General features: G+C 56.6%; 1 protein-coding gene across 4 annotated transcripts in view; it reads left to right on the top strand.

Moving 5' to 3' along the window:
- LRFN5 (leucine rich repeat and fibronectin type III domain containing 5) overlaps positions 1-13436 on the top strand; it is a 39684-nt gene extending 26248 nt beyond the window's left edge. For 3 of the 4 annotated variants that reach the window (XM_074544166.1, XM_074544168.1, XM_074544167.1), the window contains exons 2-3: positions 3557-4964; positions 5936-7113. In XM_074544166.1, coding sequence (XP_074400267.1) covers positions 3577-4964; positions 5936-6845 — 2298 coding nt within the window. In that variant the 5' untranslated portion in view covers positions 3557-3576 and the 3' untranslated portion in view covers positions 6846-7113. Of the gene's footprint in view, positions 1-3556; positions 4965-5935; positions 7114-13045 lie in introns of those variants that run through there. The other variant, XM_074544169.1, reaches the window with a different exon arrangement.
- The last annotated feature ends 5709 nt before the right edge of the window (positions 13437-19145 follow it).

The following is a 19145-nucleotide window of genomic DNA, read 5'->3' as shown; positions in this document are numbered from 1 at the left end:
GGGAGTGTCACCCAGTGTGTGGGGATGTCCCACCTGAGGGTGGCCAGGGGAAGGTGGGCAGGGGTGGCAGGGCTGGAGGGCTCCCTGCCTTCATGAGCCCTGGCCCTGCCCAGCACTGTCAGGCCTGCTCCACACCTGAGAAATGGGCGAGGAAAAGTCTTCCTCATCTTCCTCTGCTCACAGACAGGAGCAGAGCCTGGGGACTCCAGTCTGTCCCCTGCAGCTGATGGGGGAACAATGGGGGGCTCCCAGCTCCCACAGTGTGCTGGGCTCACAGGTTCCTCTCTTTGGAGACACAGTTCCCACCCTGTGTGACCATGCAGCCTGCAGCAACCCCATCTTAGGTTTCACAGACAGATGAATAACTCAAAGTGATCAAATGTAGCATCAGGATGGATGCAAAGAGCAGTATGTGTGAGAGGCTTTTTTTGTGAATCACAAATGTCACATGAAGAGCTTGCTACCCTTGTCCTGAGCAGTGCCCACCTTCCCAGGAAAGCTGGCATTTGTTTTATGTATGAAGGCAGTTTCCATTCTGTTTTGTTATCTTTCCAGCAAGTAATGAGGATCACACATTGCTTTCATTAGTCCAAAAGGTGTTTTCTGCAATGAGCTCTCAGCCATGTCAGCGCTGCTATCTCTATAAAATTATCTGTGTGGGGCATGAGTGTGCTGGGAGAGGAGGGGACACCTGTCCAGGCTGACTTGCAGCAGCTGTGGTTTTTGGTGGCTGTCCTCCTGAGCCACCAGCTCCTGCAGTTGGTGTCTGGAATGTCTCTGGTGGGGCACTGAGCACTGTGGGAGGAAATGCTCTGTGTTTTCTCAGCAAGGAGGTGAAATGTTTCCCTGCAGCCAGGGATGATGCACATGGGGAGGATGGGCTGTCCCCATCCCTGCACAGCCTGGGGCAGGGCACCAGCTGCCTCATGCAGATCAAGGTGTGCCTTTGCTGTTTCCATCGCTTGGGGCATCCAGGTGCCAAATCCTCGCTGGTTATCGTGTCAGTCAGGGCAGGGGGTGCTCAGCACTCTGATCACCAGCACCTCTCCATCAGCACCCCGGGCTCTGAGGGCTCAGTCCCTCCTCCTGTTCAGTGTCATTGCAGATGTGTGTGGGGTGCACTCGCCTCCCTGCCCAGGTCACTGGGAGGGTCACAGGACAGGACTGTCCCTAAGCCCAGGGCATGGGGCACAGTGCTGGGGACTGGCCTTGCCAGGGGGCTGCTCTTGCCCCATTTACTGCAGCCCTTTGAGCCTGATGTTCACTGATGGCGTTGCATCCAGCCCTGGCTATTTAACCTGAGGATATTGGCAGAGACAACATCCAAAACTCTTAACATCCAAAAACCCACCTCTGCTGCTAGGTAACTTTGTGGGAACCTTGTCATCCCAGCTGTTGTTTAAGTAATTTCGTCTTGCAATGGTATTTCCAAACTCATGAACTTGCAGATTTGGGTTCAGGCCTGTGTTAGACTTGGATGGCTGTAGCAGTGGACTTGGCTGAATGCAGGCACATGAGTTTAATCATGGCCATGAACCTAAACTGGCAACCTTAGGTTAGCAAACTGAATGAGTGTGGGGTCCCCAGACAAAGCTGTCCATGCACCCCCTGGCTGTGTGCGGGTGCCCTGAGCTGCTGAGCCCATTCCCATTCCCATCCAGTCCCTACCAGATGTGCATTAAAGGAGCAGAGGCCACCTGGAAAGGACAGGTGGCAGTCCCTGGCCATGAATGCAGCTGCTGGTCTGGGAGGTGGCTGGTGGGTGACGTCAGTGGGTCTGGGGGCTGCAGCAGGCAGTGTCCTTCACTGCTTGGCATTGCCATTCTCCTCCAGGTCCTTGTCACCTGCAGGGCCACCCTGACTTGCAGTGCTGTCATTGCAGCGCTGCACAGAGCATAGCTGAATGCTACCATGGCACTTTGCTTTCTGCTGCAGGTCATGGCAGCAAGACTGCTGCTGGTTATGGTGGTTTGGGAGCAGCTCTGAGCACTGCCCATGGCAGCATACTCTGCTTTGGACCACAGCAGCAGGCTTTGGTTTTTCCAGTGGAACTCAAAAGCTGGAGTAGTCCTGAATACTCGCAGTCCACAGAAGTATCGGGAAAAAGCACATTGATTGTGCTGCAAAGCAGGTTTAGGGCTGGCATTTTCACTAATCATTTTGTTGACTCTGCTTGCACGGCACTACTGCTTTGGTTTGGTTTAAGGATGGACTGGATAGCAGGAGCAATTGTTGTTGTTCTGACGTTAAATGTCTTTAAATATCAATGACGATGCAAGAGCTCTGGTTCTGGCTAGCTGTGAAACTGCATTTCAGCTGAGCTTCATTAATGCATCTCTGGGGTGGTAATGGGTCTGAGTAATCTGATCTGAGCACGTATAACTGTGCCAGTCCCAAAGGGAGCTGAGTGCTTCAGTCGCAGTGTGGAGCCTCTCTGAGCCTGAAGCCATTGCACAATTCCCTCAGACACGTGCTGGGTGCTTCTCCAGGGACCCTGCTCCTGCCTGCTCCAGAGACCCTGCTCCTGCTGTTCCAGGGAGGAGCACCCTGAGCCTCCCTCCTGTTCCTGTGCCAGGGAGGAGCACCCTGAACACCCCACCTGTGCCAGGGAGGAGCACCCTGAGCCTCCCTCCTGTTCCTGTGCAAGGGAGGAGCACCCTGAGCCTCACACCTGTTCACCTGCCCTAGCCTCCCATCCCCAGCCTCCCGCCCACGCTGGGAGCCCTTGGCACAGTCCCTGCTGGGTGACCTCACTGAGCTGCGTGGGCACTGCTGCTGGCAGCCCTGCTCCCACTCACCACGAGGGGCAGGGCTGGCAGTGTGAGCAATAAAGCTGATTGAACTGCTGGGCTTTCCAGGGGGAGCCGGAAAGCTGTGATCAGCTAAAATTAGCCCAAGATCCGTTTTTATTTAGATCTCTGTTGTGGGGGCTTTTCTTGGCTTTTTGTTTTGTTTTGTTTTGTTTTTTGGGTGGTTTTTTTTGTTTCATTTTGTTTTATTTGCATTTTTGGGGTTTGAATGACATAAAATCAGCTCCTTCTGAGTTTATTCTGAAAATAGCATTAAGAGCTTAAATGTTCAGTGGAGATGGCTGTAAACCCATTGAGCCGCTGTGATTTCAAGGCTCTGAGAGTTTCAGCGTAGCGAGTGAAGCACACATGAAGCACAACTCCTCATTTTGTGTACCTGGACATTTGTCACTGTGGCCAGCAGCCTGGGAGGGCAGGGGCTCTGCTGGGATGTGGAGCTGTGCTGGGCAGCAGGATGGGCTCGAGCAAGAGGGGCCTGAGGGGCAGCTTCCCAAAGGCTTTGTCATTTGTGTGAGTGTCAGTGTGTACCCATGGAGCTGCAAACGTCCCTGACTCTCAGCTGCACTCCTGGCAGGCACTCCTGTGTCGGGATGGGGGGATGGAGAAGGACCAGGTAACACAGGGAGGGTGGCTTGCTGCCACCTGAACTTTAGTTCCATGGTTTAACCTCAGGCTGTCTGTCTTGGCTCTTTTATTATGCCTGTCTTAACTCACAGAGACTAACTGCTGTCTGCTCTCCCTTGCAGGCTCTTGAATCTGTTCTACAATGGAAAAACTGCTTTTGTTTCTGCTGTTCATTGGCGTAGCGGTGCGAGCTCAGATCTGCCCCAAGCGCTGCGTCTGTCAGATCTTGTCTCCCAACCTCGCCACCCTGTGTGCCAAGAAAGGGCTCTTGTTTGTTCCTCCCAACATTGACAGGAGGACCGTGGAGCTGCGGCTGGCAGACAACTTTGTTACAAACATTAAAAGGAAAGACTTTGCCAACATGACCAGCCTGGTGGACCTGACGCTGTCCCGGAATACAATCAGTTTTATCACACCTCACGCGTTTGCCGACCTGCGCAATTTGCGGGCTCTGCATTTGAACAGCAACCGATTGACTAAGATCACTAATGACATGTTCAGTGGGCTCTCCAATCTCCACCACTTGATACTGAACAACAACCAGCTGACTTTAATTTCTTCCACAGCTTTTGATGATGTTTTAGCTCTCGAGGAATTGGATTTGTCTTACAACAATCTGGAAACCATCCCTTGGGATGCCGTGGAGAAAATGGTCAGTTTGCACACTCTCAGTCTTGACCACAACATGATTGACCATATTCCTAAGGGGACCTTCTCCCACCTGCACAAGATGACCAGGCTGGACGTCACGTCCAACAAACTGCAGAAGCTGCCGCCTGACCCGCTCTTCCAGCGCGCTCAGGTGCTGGCAACCTCAGGAATTATCAGCCCCTCGACGTTTGCGCTGAGCTTTGGTGGGAACCCCTTGCATTGCAACTGTGAGCTCTTGTGGCTGAGGCGCCTTTCCAGGGAGGACGACCTGGAGACCTGTGCCTCTCCCACGCTGCTGTCGGGCCGGTACTTCTGGTCCATCCCCGAGGAGGAGTTCCTGTGCGAGCCGCCGCTCATCACGCGGCACACGCACGAGCTGCGCGTGCTGGAGGGGCAGCGCGCTGCCCTGCGCTGCAAGGCCCGCGGCGACCCCGAGCCGGCCATCCACTGGATCTCGCCCGAGGGCAAGCTGATCTCCAACGCCACCAGGTCCACGGTGTACGACAACGGCACGCTCGACATCCTCATCACCACGGTGAAGGACACGGGCTCCTTCACCTGCATCGCCTCCAACCCCGCGGGGGAGGCCACGCAGACCGTGGACCTGCACATCATCAAACTGCCCCACCTGCTCAACAGCACAAACCACATCCACGAGCCTGACCCGGGCTCCTCGGATATCTCCACATCCACCAAGTCGGGCTCCAATGCCAGCAGTAGCAACGGGGATACTAAAGTCAGCCAGGATAAGAAGGTGGTTGTCGCAGAAGCGACGTCCTCCACAGCTCTGCTGAAATTCAATTTCCAGAGGAATATACCTGGGATCCGTATGTTCCAAATCCAGTACAATGGTACTTACGATGACTCCCTTGTTTACAGGTAAGGCAGCCCCAGCCTGCCCAGGTGGGACCGTGCTGGGTGTGTGGTGCTGTTGTGTGGCCCTGGCCCAGGCACCCCTCTGCTGCAGTTCCTGTGCCATGCCGTGCCAGCTGAGCACAGCCCAGCCCTGGCAGCTTGTGGTGGGAGCCTCAGGGAGGACTCATGCCATTTCTACTCACAAACGGGAAAATTACTTAGAACAGTGTTATTTTTAGGTAATCCAAGTGGACTTCTAATCCTCTGAACTGATCTGAGAAAGGTTGTGAAGGTAGATAGATTAAATGGTGCCTAATGTGCTCAGCTTTGTGGAAGCACAGGAAAGACAGTGTCTGTGAGCATGTTCCTCACAGCACTTTCTGGTGATGCCCGTGCTGGGGAAGTGCAGGGGGGCTCTATGCTGCCAGGTGTAGCTGTTGCACCCTTCAGCACTGGCTTTGCTCGGTCATTTCTTCTGTGCATTTCTTTATCCATTACTAGGACAAGGGGTGCTGGCTTTAAACTGAAAGAGGGTAGATGTAGATCAGGTAACTGAAAAATATTCTTCCCTATGAGGACAGTGAGATACTGGCACAGCTTCAGAGAAGTTATGGGTGCCTCATCCATGGAAGTGTCCAAGGCCAGGCTGGACAGGGCTTGGAGCTGCCTTGTCTGGTGGAAGGTGTCCCTGCCCATGGCAGGAGGGTGAACTGGATGGTCTTTACATGTTGCTTCCAACCCAGGCCATTCTGTGATTCCACGTTTTTGGTGTGGTGGTTCTAATGGGGGGCTGTGCCACGCTGAGCCATGCCGGGGCCTTGGCAGTGACTGCCGCTACATGGAAGGCTGGGCAGGAGCTGTTGGGGATGGACATGAGCCCCACAGGGACAGTGGACAAGCTGTGGTGGTGCCCAGCACGGCCTGGGCTGCCCCGCAGGGTGGGAAGGCGCTGCTGTGTCCACAGATTCATTCACACTGGTTTCCTTCTCCCCCAGAATGATACCTCCCACGAGCAAAACCTTTCTGGTCAACAACCTGGCCGCGGGGACGATGTACGACCTGTGCGTGCTGGCCATCTACGACGACGGGATCACCTCGCTGACGGCCACCAGGGTGGTGGGCTGCACGCAGTTCACCACCGAGCAGGATTACGTGCGCTGCCACTTCATGCAGTCCCAGTTCCTGGGCGGGACCATGATCATCATCATCGGTGGGATCATTGTGGCGTCCGTGCTCGTGTTCATCATCATCCTCATGATCCGCTACAAGGTGTGTAACAACAATGGGCAGCAGAAGGCCACCAAGGTCAGCAACGTGTACTCGCAGACCAACGGGGCTCAGATCCAGGGCTGCGGCGGGGCGCTGTCGCAGTCCATGTCCAAGCAGGCTCTCGGGCACGAGGAGGGCGTCCAGTGCTGCAAGGCCGCGGCCGACGGTGCCGCGCAGTCGCCGGACGCCGGCTCCGGCCAGGACTCGGCCACCACTACCTCGGCTTTGCCTCCCGCCTGGACTTCCAGCTCTCCCCTGGCGCAGAAGCAGAAGCGCAAGTCGGCGCCCAAGGCCGGCAGCGAGGCGCAGGGCGAGGCGGGCGGCGGCGCCGAGCCCCAGAACTCCAACAGGAACAACTCCACGGCCCTGGCGCTGGCCGGGCGCGGCCCCGAGGCGGCCCCCACGTACAAAAGAGCACAATCCAAGCCAAGTAAGTTCCTGACGCTGCCGGCCGAGGCCAGCCGTGCCAAGCGGCGGCGCTCGCTGGGCGGAGAGCTGCTGGAGCCCCGCGGCCCCGCCGGCCTGCGCTCCAAGCGCAGCATGTCCATGAACGGGATGCTGCTCCAGGCAGACTGCGCCCAGGGCGGAACGGCACCTTTCTCCAGTTCTGAGTGGATATTGGAAAGCACTGTGTGACCTGCTTTTTTTTTCTTTTTTCTTTTTTTTTTTTTTTTAAAGTTTTATTTTAACTAAAACCACCAAACGTTGTGTGAAACTCCCTTTCCCAGGGAATTGGATTTGGATGTCCACTGCTGTCTCGCTGATTAATGGCTTGTTCATGCGGGGTTCTGTATAAGCCACCCAGTGCACACGGGGGTTTATTTAGTTTTCGTTTGGTTTTATTTAATATCAAAACCGAAGGCAACATTCAGAGATTAAAAAAAAAAAAAAAAAAGGAAAAAAAGATTAAGGGGCGAAAAAAAGCACGAAACAGCACCAGTGCCTTCCCTGCTCTAGGACTGGCTTCCTGGTTCTGCGGTAGCAGAAAACAAAAGAGAGAGTTTTCACAGAAAAAGCCTTTTATAAAGGAAATGCAATTTCCTCCAAGCTAACAAATAACCACTTCTGGATCAATCAGTAAAATGATATTTTTTAAACCGGTCAGACTGTACATTTCTTTTCCGTGACAATGGTGTTGCCTTTGTTTTTAGGCAGATGCTGTACAGGAGCAACAACGCTGTGTTGTTATGTTGTGTAAAATAAAATATTCACTCGGTACGCCAGCCAGCCTCGGGTTACTGCCCTGCCTGCCCGGGCTGGGCCTCGGTGCTGCTGCAGAGCTCCTGCCATGGGGCACCAGGAGCACCAGGAGGCACCAGGGCACGGGGCCATTCCCCTGTGCTGGCTCTGGCTGGCTGGTGCTGGGCTGGGGAGCACTGGGAGCCTGCAGCGGCTCTCCCTGAGAGGTGCCTGAGCTGGGATCCTTCCTGAGAGATGCCTGAGCTGGGATCCCACACTGGCTCTCCCCAAGAGGTGCCTGAGCTGGGATCCCACAGCCTGAGCTGGGAGCCAACACTGGCTGTCCCCAAGAGGTGCCTGAGCCGGGATCCCACACTGGTTCTCCCCAAGAAGTGCCTGCCCCACGTCCCAGGGCACCCAGACCTGGTGCAGGCAGTGCCCTGACTTGCAGCCCTGGGCAGGGAGCGGGGCTGGGGCACCTTGGGGTGCTGGGCACAGCTGAGCAGGGCTGTGAGCAGGAACAGCAGGTGGGCAGGCAGGTGAGCAGGCAGTGGGCAGGTGAGCAGGCAGGTGGGCAGGCAGGTGAGCAGGCAGGTGAGCAGGCAGTGGGCAGGTGGGCAATCAGGTGGGCAGGCAGGTGGGCAGGTGGGCAAGCAGTGGGCAGACAGGTGGGTAGGCAGGTCACCAGGTAGGTGGGCAATCAGGTGAGCAGGCAGGTGGCTAGATGGGCAAACAGGTGAGCAGACAGATGGGCAGGCAGGCGGGCAGATGGGCAATCAGGTGGGCAGGCAGGTGGGCAGGGCTAGCAGGTGGGCAGGCAAGTGGGCATGCAGGCAGGCAGGTGGGCAGGTGAGCAGGCAGGTGGGCAGGCAGGTGGACAATTAGGTGGGCAGCTGGGCAGGCAGGTGGGCAGGCAGGTTGGCAGGCAGATGGACAGGTATCCGGCAGGTGGGCAGGCATGTTGGCAGATAGGCAATCAGGTGAGTAGGCAGGTGTCTAGGCAGGTGGGCAGGCGGGGGGCAGGCAGTGGGCAGGCAGGTCACCAGGCAGGTGTCTAGGCAGGTGGGCAGGCAGGTTGGCAGGCAGATGGACAGGTATCCGGCAGGTGGGCAGGCAGGTTTCTAGGCAGGTGGGCAGGCAGGTGGGCAGGCGGTGGGCAGGCAGGTGGGCAGGCAGGGCTGCAGCCAGCAGGGTTGTGGCCATTCAGCACCTCGGTTGGTTGGGTGATGATGGCCATCTCCTGCTGTCCTATGTCCTGGGCCACATTTCCTCAGAACTTTATGGTTTGGTCCAGTTCTCCGCAGTCCCCGACTGCACCGAGGGCCTGGAAGATGATGGTCTCACCTTTGAGCTGCTCCTAATTGCTGTGCCTGTGGGCTGGAGTGATTCTGGGCCACTGTGCAGGGACAGAACCCACAGCAGCAGGGGACAGCAGGTGCAGATTTCGTTGTGTGGATGGCAGCTGCTCTGCTCTCTGTAAAGGGAAGCCTGCAGTTAATATTAATTAAACTCATATGGTCATCATATTCAAATTAGAGACAGCTTAACTCTGAATATTTGAGCACTGTGCATTCTCAGATGCCAAATAACAGGTTCATGATGGGCTTTGTAGCCATAAAAGAGTGAGAACAGTTAAATTTTATACCCTGTGCTTGTTCTTGGGGCACGGCAACTCAGGCAGGTGCCTGAGGCCAGCCTGGCCCCAGCCAGCCCCAGGGCAGTTTGGGGGCACATCTCAGAGTGGGGCACAGCCCCTGGCACCCAGCTGTGTCCCTGGGGCTCTGCAGTGATGCTCCTGGCCACTGTGGGCTGCTCTGGGTGATTTTATTGCCTGTCACAGAAGAACAAAGTCAATGAGGGTGGTGTAAAGGACCTAAAAGGAAGAGGCTGCTTCTTTTTTAGGAACCCTTTTTGCTTCCCTCAGGAAATGCAGAGACCAAATAGGAAACAAAGCCTCAAAATTAGCAAAGCAGCTTCCTGCTGGAAAAGTTTAAAAAAATGCAATAAATCCTTCCTTGGGTTGCTCTGGCAGCCCATGAGCGCTGCATGAACAGAAGGGAACTATTAAATAACATGCTGTGGGGGACAGGGGTGCCTGTCCAGGGCCTGGCACTCTGATGCCAAGGGCTTTGCCCAGTGTGGGTGAAATGTGAAGGTCTGAGTCCCAGTGAGGGGCTGTGCTGGCAGAGGCATCTTATCCTCATTCTGGGGTACAGGAGGGTGTCACAGGTTTGCTGTGGACTGGCTGGGTTTGATCATGCATTTTAAAAACACCCAATGAAAATGCTTTTCTGTGTTGTCTAAAACTGGACCTAAATTTGTGTGATGTTTTGTCAAACTGCTAAAATACTAATGGTGTCTTGTGGTTTAAGGAGGTTTATTTTTATATATTTGTAATTTTTCACTCAGAGGAATAATTTTCTAAGCACTGCAGCTGATGTTCTGTCCATGATGCCTCTGTGTCAAGCAGTGTGCAGGGACCTCATGGCCCTGTGTTTGGTTCCTTTCTGCTGGCATGCAGGAAAGGGGATCTGGGCAGCCAGGGGCTCCTCCCGTGCCAGCCTCTCCTGGCTGACAGGATCATTCATCCCTTGGGAGTGCCCTGGGCATGGAATCAGCTGTTCCCACTGGAATAACTGTGCAGAGGGACATTGGGTTTATTCAGGCTCAATTCAAAGTGTGGGAAGCCTCATGGAGGAGGGAATTCTCTGTCCTTTCTGTTCTGCAAGAACCATTGCAAACCGTGAGACAGAGAGTGCTGAGATGCCCCTGGGTCAGAATAACTCCAGGTTATTTCCCCCAGGCTGCAATAACTGCTCAGCACAGGTGATGCAATGGGGATGTGCTGTGACCCAGCATCACCCCAGCCATGGAGGGCTGGGCAGGGGCTGAGCCCAGGGTGCCCCCCTGCCCTTGGGCATGGCCTGCCCAGCTGGGCTCTGTGTGCTGCTGCTCAGGTATAGATTATCTGCATTTTAGCCATGATAGGGTCTCTGTTCACAGGCCCTGTGGGGAGAAACTGCTGCAAGAAGTTCTGAGCTCTGTCTGCAGTGGCTGGAGCACAGTGTGTGCCCAGGGCCTCTCTGGAGGTGGGCTCTGCTGGGGCTGTGCTGGGCTGGGCTCTGGGAGTGCCCCAGACCAGCAGAGTGCACGGAGCTGTGGTCCGTGGGCAGGCCTGGGCAGCTGTGTGTGCCCTCCAAGAGGGGCAGGAGGGCCCTTGTGCCATGGCAGAGTGTGCCCACCCCATGGCGGGCACCAGCAGAGAGGGGGGCATGCTGCTGCCTTGGGAGTGGCTTCAAACCAGGGATAAAGGCTGCAGCTGGCACCAGGGTCACCTCTCTGCCCGTCAGCCATAAGGGCAGAGCCTGAGCCACACTGGAGCTTTGGGGCACTGGAGCCTGAGCAGTGCCACTCACACGTGGGCACAGCTGGCAGCCCTGTGGTCACTGAGGAGCATTCCCCTCCCTGCTCCTGGGGCTGCTGCCCCTTGGGGGCACCATCACTGCCCAAAAGCTGCTGCTGCCCCTTGGGGGCACCATCACTGCCCAAAAGCTGCACCAGCAGCCATCCCCACTTGCATAGTGCCTTCTCCTGGCAGTGATGCTAATGTTGGTCAGAGTTCTGGTTTAACAGCACCAAACTTGCCAGTCTGTAGGGTCCTGCTCCCCAATAACGTGGTTCTGCTGTTCCCCTTTGCAAATGTGTCCCTGTGTGCCTGGCTGTGTGCTGGGTACTGGCGCACAGCCTGGGCTGCCCACTCATGCTCTCCTGGATTGCTGCGTCACCCCAGGTGGCTCCAGAGCTGCACTTTAGCAGAGTCTGGGTCAGGAATGTGAGGGCTGAGCCCAGTGTGCTGGGCCTGGCTTGGTGCAGGCCGGTTTTGCTCCTGCAGTGTCAGGCTGCTGCTCTGGTGCTGTGTGCAAGCTGTGCCACCTCCTCTGCAGGGAAATTCCCCTGGGAGAGAGGAAATCCAGCCAGGCTGGAGCCCAGCCCCTCAATGGGCACACAGGGACCCCACCTGGCCTGTGCTCAGTCTGTGCTGTGGGGGCTTGTTGTCTTATGTATCACAACAGTTACATCATCATTATATGGTGTCTTATACATCAAGAGTTCTATTACATTGTGGTGCAAGGGTTCCATACCCTCAGAGTCTCATATCTCCTCAGTGTTTGTCACAGGCAGCTCCTCTGAGCACTGACTGCTCCTGGTCCTTGCAGCAGCCATCTGACTCCAATTCCCACCAATCCAGTCTTTTATACCACTGTTCTTATTGGCTATGGGTGCTGCTTATCATCCAACCTGCTCCCAATCATTAGTAGTAGGGTCCAGCTGCAGCTCGTTGGGGGAAAAGATCACATTCTGCATTGCCCATACTGTGTCCCCTACAGGGGCTGTGACCCACAGCACCCACAGAGGAGTTTGGGTGGTGCCTGGTTGGTGTTGGCACATGGCAGTGGCACACCTGCCATCCCCCAGGTAAGTGGGGCTGTGCTGGGTGCCAGGAGGTGGCACAGCTGTCCCACGGGCTGTCCCTGTGCCCTGGGCAGGACAGGGCACACCCTGGTTGCAGTGACCTCAGGAAGGTGGTGCTGTGTCCGTACCCCCTTTGCTCTGCCCTGGTGTCCCCAGCTCTGTATGATCCCCTGGCAGTGTGCAGAGCTGGGGTCCCTGCCCTGGGCAAAGGCTTGGCCTGTGCAAGGGCAGCAGCAAATCTAGAAAGTGGAGAACTCTCTGGTTCTGGAACAATGAGCTTTGCTGGTTCTGCTGGGGGTTCTGGGTGTTATCTTGTGGGATTTTCCCTGAAACAGCAGCAGCAGTACTGTGCTGCACCCCCTGATGGTGACACAACTTGTGGCAGAGGTGTGGGTGGGGACATTGGGTGCTGTTAGCCCTGTCTTCTGTCAGTCCAGTCTCCTGCTATCCCAGTCCCCTGTTATCCCTGTCTCCTGTTAGCCCTGTCTCCTCTTATCCCAGCCTTCTGTTATCCCAGTCTCAACCCAGTCCCCTGTTATCCCCGTCCGGTTAGCCCAGTCCCCTGTTAGCCCAGTTCCTTGTTATCCCAGTCTCCTGTTATCCCAGTCCCCTGTCATCCCAGTCTCCCGTCATCCCAGTCCCCCATCATCCCAGTCCCCCGTTATCCCAGTCTCCTGTTATCCCTGTCTCCTGTTATACCTGTCTCAGCCCTGTCCCCTGCCATGCTGTGCTGCCCAGCCCCTGCAGGGCACATGGCACCAAGTCAGGGGGTGCCAGGGCTGAGGGCAGGGTTTGCTGCTGCTTCCTGCCCAGAATGGCTCTGTGGCAGCTCCTGGCAGGTGCTGTGCCCATGCTGGCCCCAGGGCAGCTCCTGGTGGGTGCAGTGCCCAGAATGGCCCCAGGGCAGCTCCTGGTGGGTGCTGTGCCCATGCTGGCCCCGGGGCAGCTCCTGGTGGGTGCTGTGCCCATGCTGGCCCCAGGGCAGCTTCTGGTGGGTGCTGTGCCCATGCTGGCCCCTGGCAGCTCCTGCTGAGGTCCCACATCAGTGTCACCTGGGCCATGGCAGGGCAGGTGCTGCTCGCCGTGCCCTCACTGTGTGTGTTGTGTCTCTGTGCAGAGGCCAGGGCACCATGCAGGGTGCTGCTGCTCTCCATACCCTCACTGTGTGTGTTCTCTCTGTGCAGAAGCCGGGGCCCCTCTGCAGGACAGCAGCCCCAGTGCCCTCCCTGAACACGCTGCCACAGACGCTGCTCCTCGGCAGAAGTCGCTCCGGTTCAGCCTCTCCCAGGACTGACCTCTGGCTCTCCCTCCGGAACCTTTACTTGAAGCTGCAGCCCAGGCCCCCCAGGCCGGCTGCCTCGAGGAACTGTCTTCCCCTCACAGGATTCCCATCTGCCACTCCAAGTCTAAAATTCCTGTTTTTTCTGGTGTCCAGGTTTTTTATAACTGAAAATGACGACGAAGAATCTGGTGGCAGCAGCTGGTCCCAGTCATGTTTCATGTCACCAGTGGTGAGCTCACGAGCTGTAAACATGGTAGCTTCAATCACCTGAACAAATAAATGTTTTACTACAACGGCATGGGCATGGTGCTTGATCCAGGGGTTGTGCCTGGCAGGTTGGGTGATCCAGAGGGACCCCATGGTGCTGGGGTCTGTGCCCATATAGGAACCGCATGGTGCCCAGGGTCTGTGCCCACACATAAACCCCATGGTGCCCAGGGTCTGTGCCCATGGAGGGACCCCATGGTGCCCAGGGTCTGTGCCCACACATAAACCCCATGGTGCCAGGGGTCTGTGCCCACACATGGACCCCATGGTGCCCGGGGTCTGTGCCCACACATAAACCCCATGGTGCCAGGGGTCTGTGCCCATATGAACCCCATGGTGCCCGGGGTCTGTGCCCTCACATAAACCACATGGTGCCCAAGGTCTGTGCCCACACATGGACCCCATGGTGCCAGGGGTCTGTGCCCACATGAACCCCATGGTGCCCGGGGTCTGTGCCCACACAAGGAGCCCATGGTGCCATGGGGCAGGCAGAGCACAGGGTGCTAGCAGTGCCATGGGGCAGGCAGAGCACAAAGCACAGGGTGCTCACAGTGCCATGGGGCAGGCAGAGCACAGGGTGCCAGCAGTGCCATGGGGCACTGTCAGCCCTTACAGGACAGCCTGGGGTGGGGGCACAGCTGGGCACTGGCCTGGGACTCTCACGCTGCCCCAGTCCCTCCATCCACACAGCCTCTCCTTGCTCCTCTAACAAGACCAAAGGGGTTTTTGGGATTTTTTTCCCTTTTCTCCCTTGTCAGCATTCCATCTGGCTCACAGATATAATTAGAGCTTTCTCAGAACAGTGAATCACCCAGCCTTGACATGACTTCAGATCCCAGCTCTGGTGTGCATGTCCTGTCACCAGCCCTGGCTGCCCAGATGGGCTCTCCTGGTGCCTCTGCTCCTGATGGAGGCTGGTCCTGCCCAGATGGGCTCTCCTGGTGCTCCCTGTAATCCACAACAAACCCAGGCTGTGTGCAGTGCAGGACATCACTGCTCAGGCTTCCAGAGGAAAAGAGCAATGAGCCAATCCTGACCAAAGCCTTGGCTTTCCCCTTGCAGTGCCCCTCAGCACGGCATTCATCACTGGATGGACCATGGAGCATCTGCCCAGGGTCTGTGGGGCCACTGCTACCAGGCAGGAAAAGCTGGGTGAGATAAGGAGGATGGCACCACAGTGCTGTGTGCCTAAAGGCACAGCAATCCCTTTTCCCAGTAACACTGGGAACAGCCAGTCCTGCAGAGTGATTTCAGGCTGCCATATGCACCACACATGTGAGCTCATGCTGCTGAGGGGCAGTGACTGCACTGCTCAGAAACACTCATTCATTCTGAGTGGCCTCATATTCGTCTTCATTACTTAGGAGTGTTCATCCCTGAAAAATGTTCTGACTCCTGAAGTCCTACAGCCCTGCTGAAATTTGAAATGGATGGAATCTAATCTGTATCTGGGCTGCCTTCCTGGCAGTGTCTCAGAGGGACAGTGTGGGTAATTCAGTACTGGGCTGGAACCTTCCCTGGACATGAGGGAGATGAACAGTTTTCTGTGCCTCAGCATGTTGTGCCAGGGCTGCTGAGGAGGCAGGGGAGAATCAGGACTCTGGTGCTGCTGCTCTCCAGCTGCTGCCCAGGGGGCTTAGGGTGGGTGCTGGGAGCAGGGAGGGCAGTGCAGGGCTGCTCTGTCCATGGGGGCTTGTGGGAGCCAAGGGAGTAAAGCCGTGAGCGAGATGGAATGGCCCTGCTCTGAGCAGGGACCAGGGCAGGGATCCCTGGGCTCCTCCAGGCAGGCCATGTTTGGGATTGAGCATGGAACCAGGCAGGCCATGTTTGGGATTGAGCATGGAGGCAGGCAGGCCATGTTTGGGATTGAACATGGAGCAAATCAGGCCATGTTTGGGATTGAGCATGGAGCAAGGCAGGCCATGTTTGTGGGATTGAGCATGGAGGCAGGCAGGCCATGTTTGGGATTGAACATGGAGCAAATCAGGCCATGTTTGGGATTGAGCATGGAGCAAGGCAGGCCATGTTTGTGGGATTGAGCATGGAGGCAGGCAGGCCATGTTTGGGATTGAGCATAGAGCAAGGCAGGCCATGTTTGTGGGATTGAGCATGGAGCAAGGCAGGCCATGTTTGGGATTGAGCATGGAGCGAGGCAGGCCATGTTTGGGACTGAGCATGGAGCAAGGCAGGCCATGTTTGGGATTGAGCATCGAGCAAGACAGGCCATGTTTGTGGGATTGAGCATAGAGCAAGGCAGGCCATGTTTGGGATTGAGCATGGAGCAAGGCAGGCCATGTTTGTGGGATTGAGCATGGAGCAAGGCAATAGGGGTTCACCCAAACCCTGCAGAACAGGCATGGCACTGCCTGTGGGCACTCAGGTGCTCAGGTGGCACTGGAGTTACCTGCCAGATGCCAAACTGCCTCTCCTTTCTCTCCAGGTGTTCCGTGCTCCTGTGCCACGTCCAGGGTGATGGAGCCAGTGCCAGCTGAGGAGCAGGGCAGGTGAGGGGGCTGGGAACCAGCTGCACTGCCCAGCCCAGAACAGCCCAGCCCAGAACAGCCCAGCTCAGCCCAGCACAGCAGCCAGGGTGTGGGGCTGCCCCAGCTGGGGCTGGCAGGCACTGGGGGAGCAGGGAGGGACAAGGGGCTGCTCCTGGGTTTTGGGGTGCAGCAGGATTGGCAGCAGGGTGAGCCCACAGCAATGACAGGCAGACATTTCCCTGCTTTGCTGGGAACAAAGGGCAGCTGTAAGAAGAGGAAGAGTGGCTGGGATGGCCTCTCTTTCAGGGTAGGGGCAGTTCTGCTGTGCCAGGGAGGGATGGCAGCTGGGCTGGAGGGTGCCTTTGCCAAGTGCTGCTGGGGATGTGTGTGTATGTGAGATCAGCCTCCAATGGAACATCCTCCCTGCAAGTGTGCTGCTGGGGATGAGTATGTGGGTGTGTGTGCACGTGTGTGTGGGTGTGTGTGTGTGTGAGATCAGCCTCCAAGGGAACACCTTCCCTGCAAGTGTGCTGCTTGTTGTGCACTTCACTGAAACCAGAGAAAATTTAAAGCCAAGCATGTTTGCTTGGTGTTTTTGTAGAGTTGAAACCTCTTACAGGAGAAGGTGGAAGGCAAACCCTTAGAGAGCATTTATTTTGTAGTTACAATAAAAGCCATTCTGTGAAGAAAAAGGAGTCAGGTGTAGCTGTTCCAGGAGGCTCTTGCTGTAACATGTCCAAACCTGGGCTGGGGCTGCCCTGAAGGTCAGAGCTCAGGGTCACCAATGTCACAGGACAGAGGAGGGGGGCCCCTGGGGAGTGTGTGGCTCTTGGGGCAGTGATGGTCCCCGTGGGGTGGTGACGGTCCCTGTGGGATGGTGACAGTCCCCATGGGGTGGTAACGGTCCCTGTAGGATGGTGACAGTCCCCATGGGGTGGTGACAGTCCCCATGGGATGGTGACAGTCCCCATGGGGTGGTAACGGTCCCTGTAGGATGGTGACAGTCCCATAGGGTGGTGACAGTCCCACAGGGTGGTGACAGTCCCCATGGGGTGGTGACAGTCCCCATGGGATGCTCCACAGGGCTTGGCCAGCAGTGCTGGGGGGTTTTGAGCTCCTTACACAGTGACTCTATCTGACACTGCACTAAGAGGTGTCTGGTGGAAATTGGTGCTGCAGGAGCATAGAGGGAACGGTGCTGTTTGAAACTGCATGCTTACTGTGCTGGGTAAACTCCTGTCTGGAGCTCTGTGCAGCCTCAGTGCTGCTTCTCCAACAGGGCTGAGATCTGTCTGTGGTTTCTGCTGATGCAGTGGATAAATGTGGTGCACAAGTGTCCTTTCTGTCCCCATTACTGCCTCACATTAACTGAACAAATGACTGGTGGAGCTTGGCTGGGAAGCTGCTGCTTGTGCTGTGGAGTGATGCAGCAGGGTACAAATTGCACAGAGCATCTTGACAGGTTGCAATAAACTGAGCTCCAAAAGATTCCTGCACTATGGGAGAGCTGGGGCTCTGTTTCTCATTTGGCCACAGAGGAAGGTTATTGATGGTGCACTGACATTGCAGAGGCACACGGTGTGCCTGCGCTGTGCTGGTGGGAGTGCCTGCCTTGTGTCCAAACTCCTGGCAGCCTTGGCACTGCTCCCCAAAGGCTGCCCTGAATAGTGCAGGGAGGAGGGTGCTGGGGTTCAGAGGGGACCCCCTGGTTCATCATTGATTGGAGCCGATGGCAAAGTTGTGTTCATGGAATCACAGAAGGGTTTGGGCTGGAAGGGATGTTACAGCTCATCCCATCCCAAGGGCTCCCAGCCCTGTCTAGCCTGGCCTTGGGCACTGCCAGGGGTCCAGGGGAAACCAGAGCTGCTCTGGGCACCTGTGCCAGGGCATCTCCACCTTCACTGTAAAAATCTTACTTATCTCTAATTCTTGTTGCTGTAGTTAATGGCAGAGTGTATGTTTCTTTCCAGCCTTTACTGATCAGCGAGTTGAATGCAGATGCTTAAATAAGATCCAGAACACGATGCCAGTGGAGAGAGGAGGTTCTGCTCCTGTGGTCAGGGTGTGCGGGGTTGGGGTTGCTGCCCTGGAAGCACCAGGCAGGGAGGGTGCAGGAGTGATGGGCTGGGTGGGTGGGTGCAGGGTGGGTACAAAAGTGCTGGGCAGGGAGGGTACAGGGAGGGTGCAGGGAGGGTGGGTACAGGGTAGGTACAGGATGGGTGCTGCAGGGTGAGTGGAGGGTGGGTGCAGGGAGGGTACAGGGTGGGTACAGGGAGGGTACAGGGTGGGTGCAGGGAGGATGCAGGGTGGGTGCAGGGTGGGTGCAGGGTGGGTACAGGGTGGGTACAGGGTGGGTACAGGGTGAGTACAGGATGGGTACAAAAGTGCTGGGCAGGGAGGGTACACGGTAGGTACAGGATGGGTGCTGCAGGGTGAGTGGAGGGTGGGTGCAGGTTGGGTACAGGGTGGGTACAGGGTGAGTGGAGGGTGGGTGCAGGGAGGGTGCAGGATGGGTGCAGGGTGGGTGCAGGATGGGTACAGGAAAGGTGCAGGGTGAGTGGAGCGTGGGTGCAGGATGGGTACAGGGAAGGTGCAGGGTGGGTGCAGGATGGGTACAGGGTGGGTGCAGGATGGGTGCAGGATGGGTGCAGGGTGGGTACAGGGTGGGTACAGGGTGAGTACAGGATGGGTACAAAAGTGCTGGGCAGGGAGGGTACAGGGTGGGTGCAGGGAGGGTGCAGGATGGGTACAGGGTGGGTGCAGGGAGGGTGCAGGGTGAGTGGAGCGTGGGTGCAGGGTGGGCACAGGGTGGGTACAGGGTTGGTACAGGGTTGGTACAGGGTGGGTACAGGGTGGGTGGGTGCAGAGTGGCTGCGTGCAGAGTGGCTGCAGGGTGGCTGCATGGTGGGGCAGCTGCAGGAGTTCCAGCGTTCCCTGGCTCGCACTGGGTCAGCCCCCAGGCCCTGGCATGCACTGGGGAGGGGCTGCTGTGCCCCAGTCTCTCTTTCCATTCGGTTCTGATGGCAGAGACAGCTGAAGAACCAGCACACTGTCCTTGCCAGGGTCCTGTGGGAATCTGCTTCAAAGGCACCTGCAGCTCTTCAGGCGCTTCTGCTTCCTTCCTTAGGTGCATTTGTGGCATGGAGCAAGGGCCAGTGACTGAGGACAAAATCCCTGTAATTTGATAATTGATTTGATGTAAAATCCCTATAATTTAATCCCTGTAACTCCTGAAATTTGCCACCCACAGCA

Source organism: Zonotrichia albicollis, chromosome 6 (genome assembly GCF_047830755.1).
Source record: "Zonotrichia albicollis isolate bZonAlb1 chromosome 6, bZonAlb1.hap1, whole genome shotgun sequence".
NCBI lineage: Eukaryota > Metazoa > Chordata > Aves > Passeriformes > Passerellidae > Zonotrichia > Zonotrichia albicollis.
This window is presented reverse-complemented; position numbering and strand designations above follow the sequence as displayed.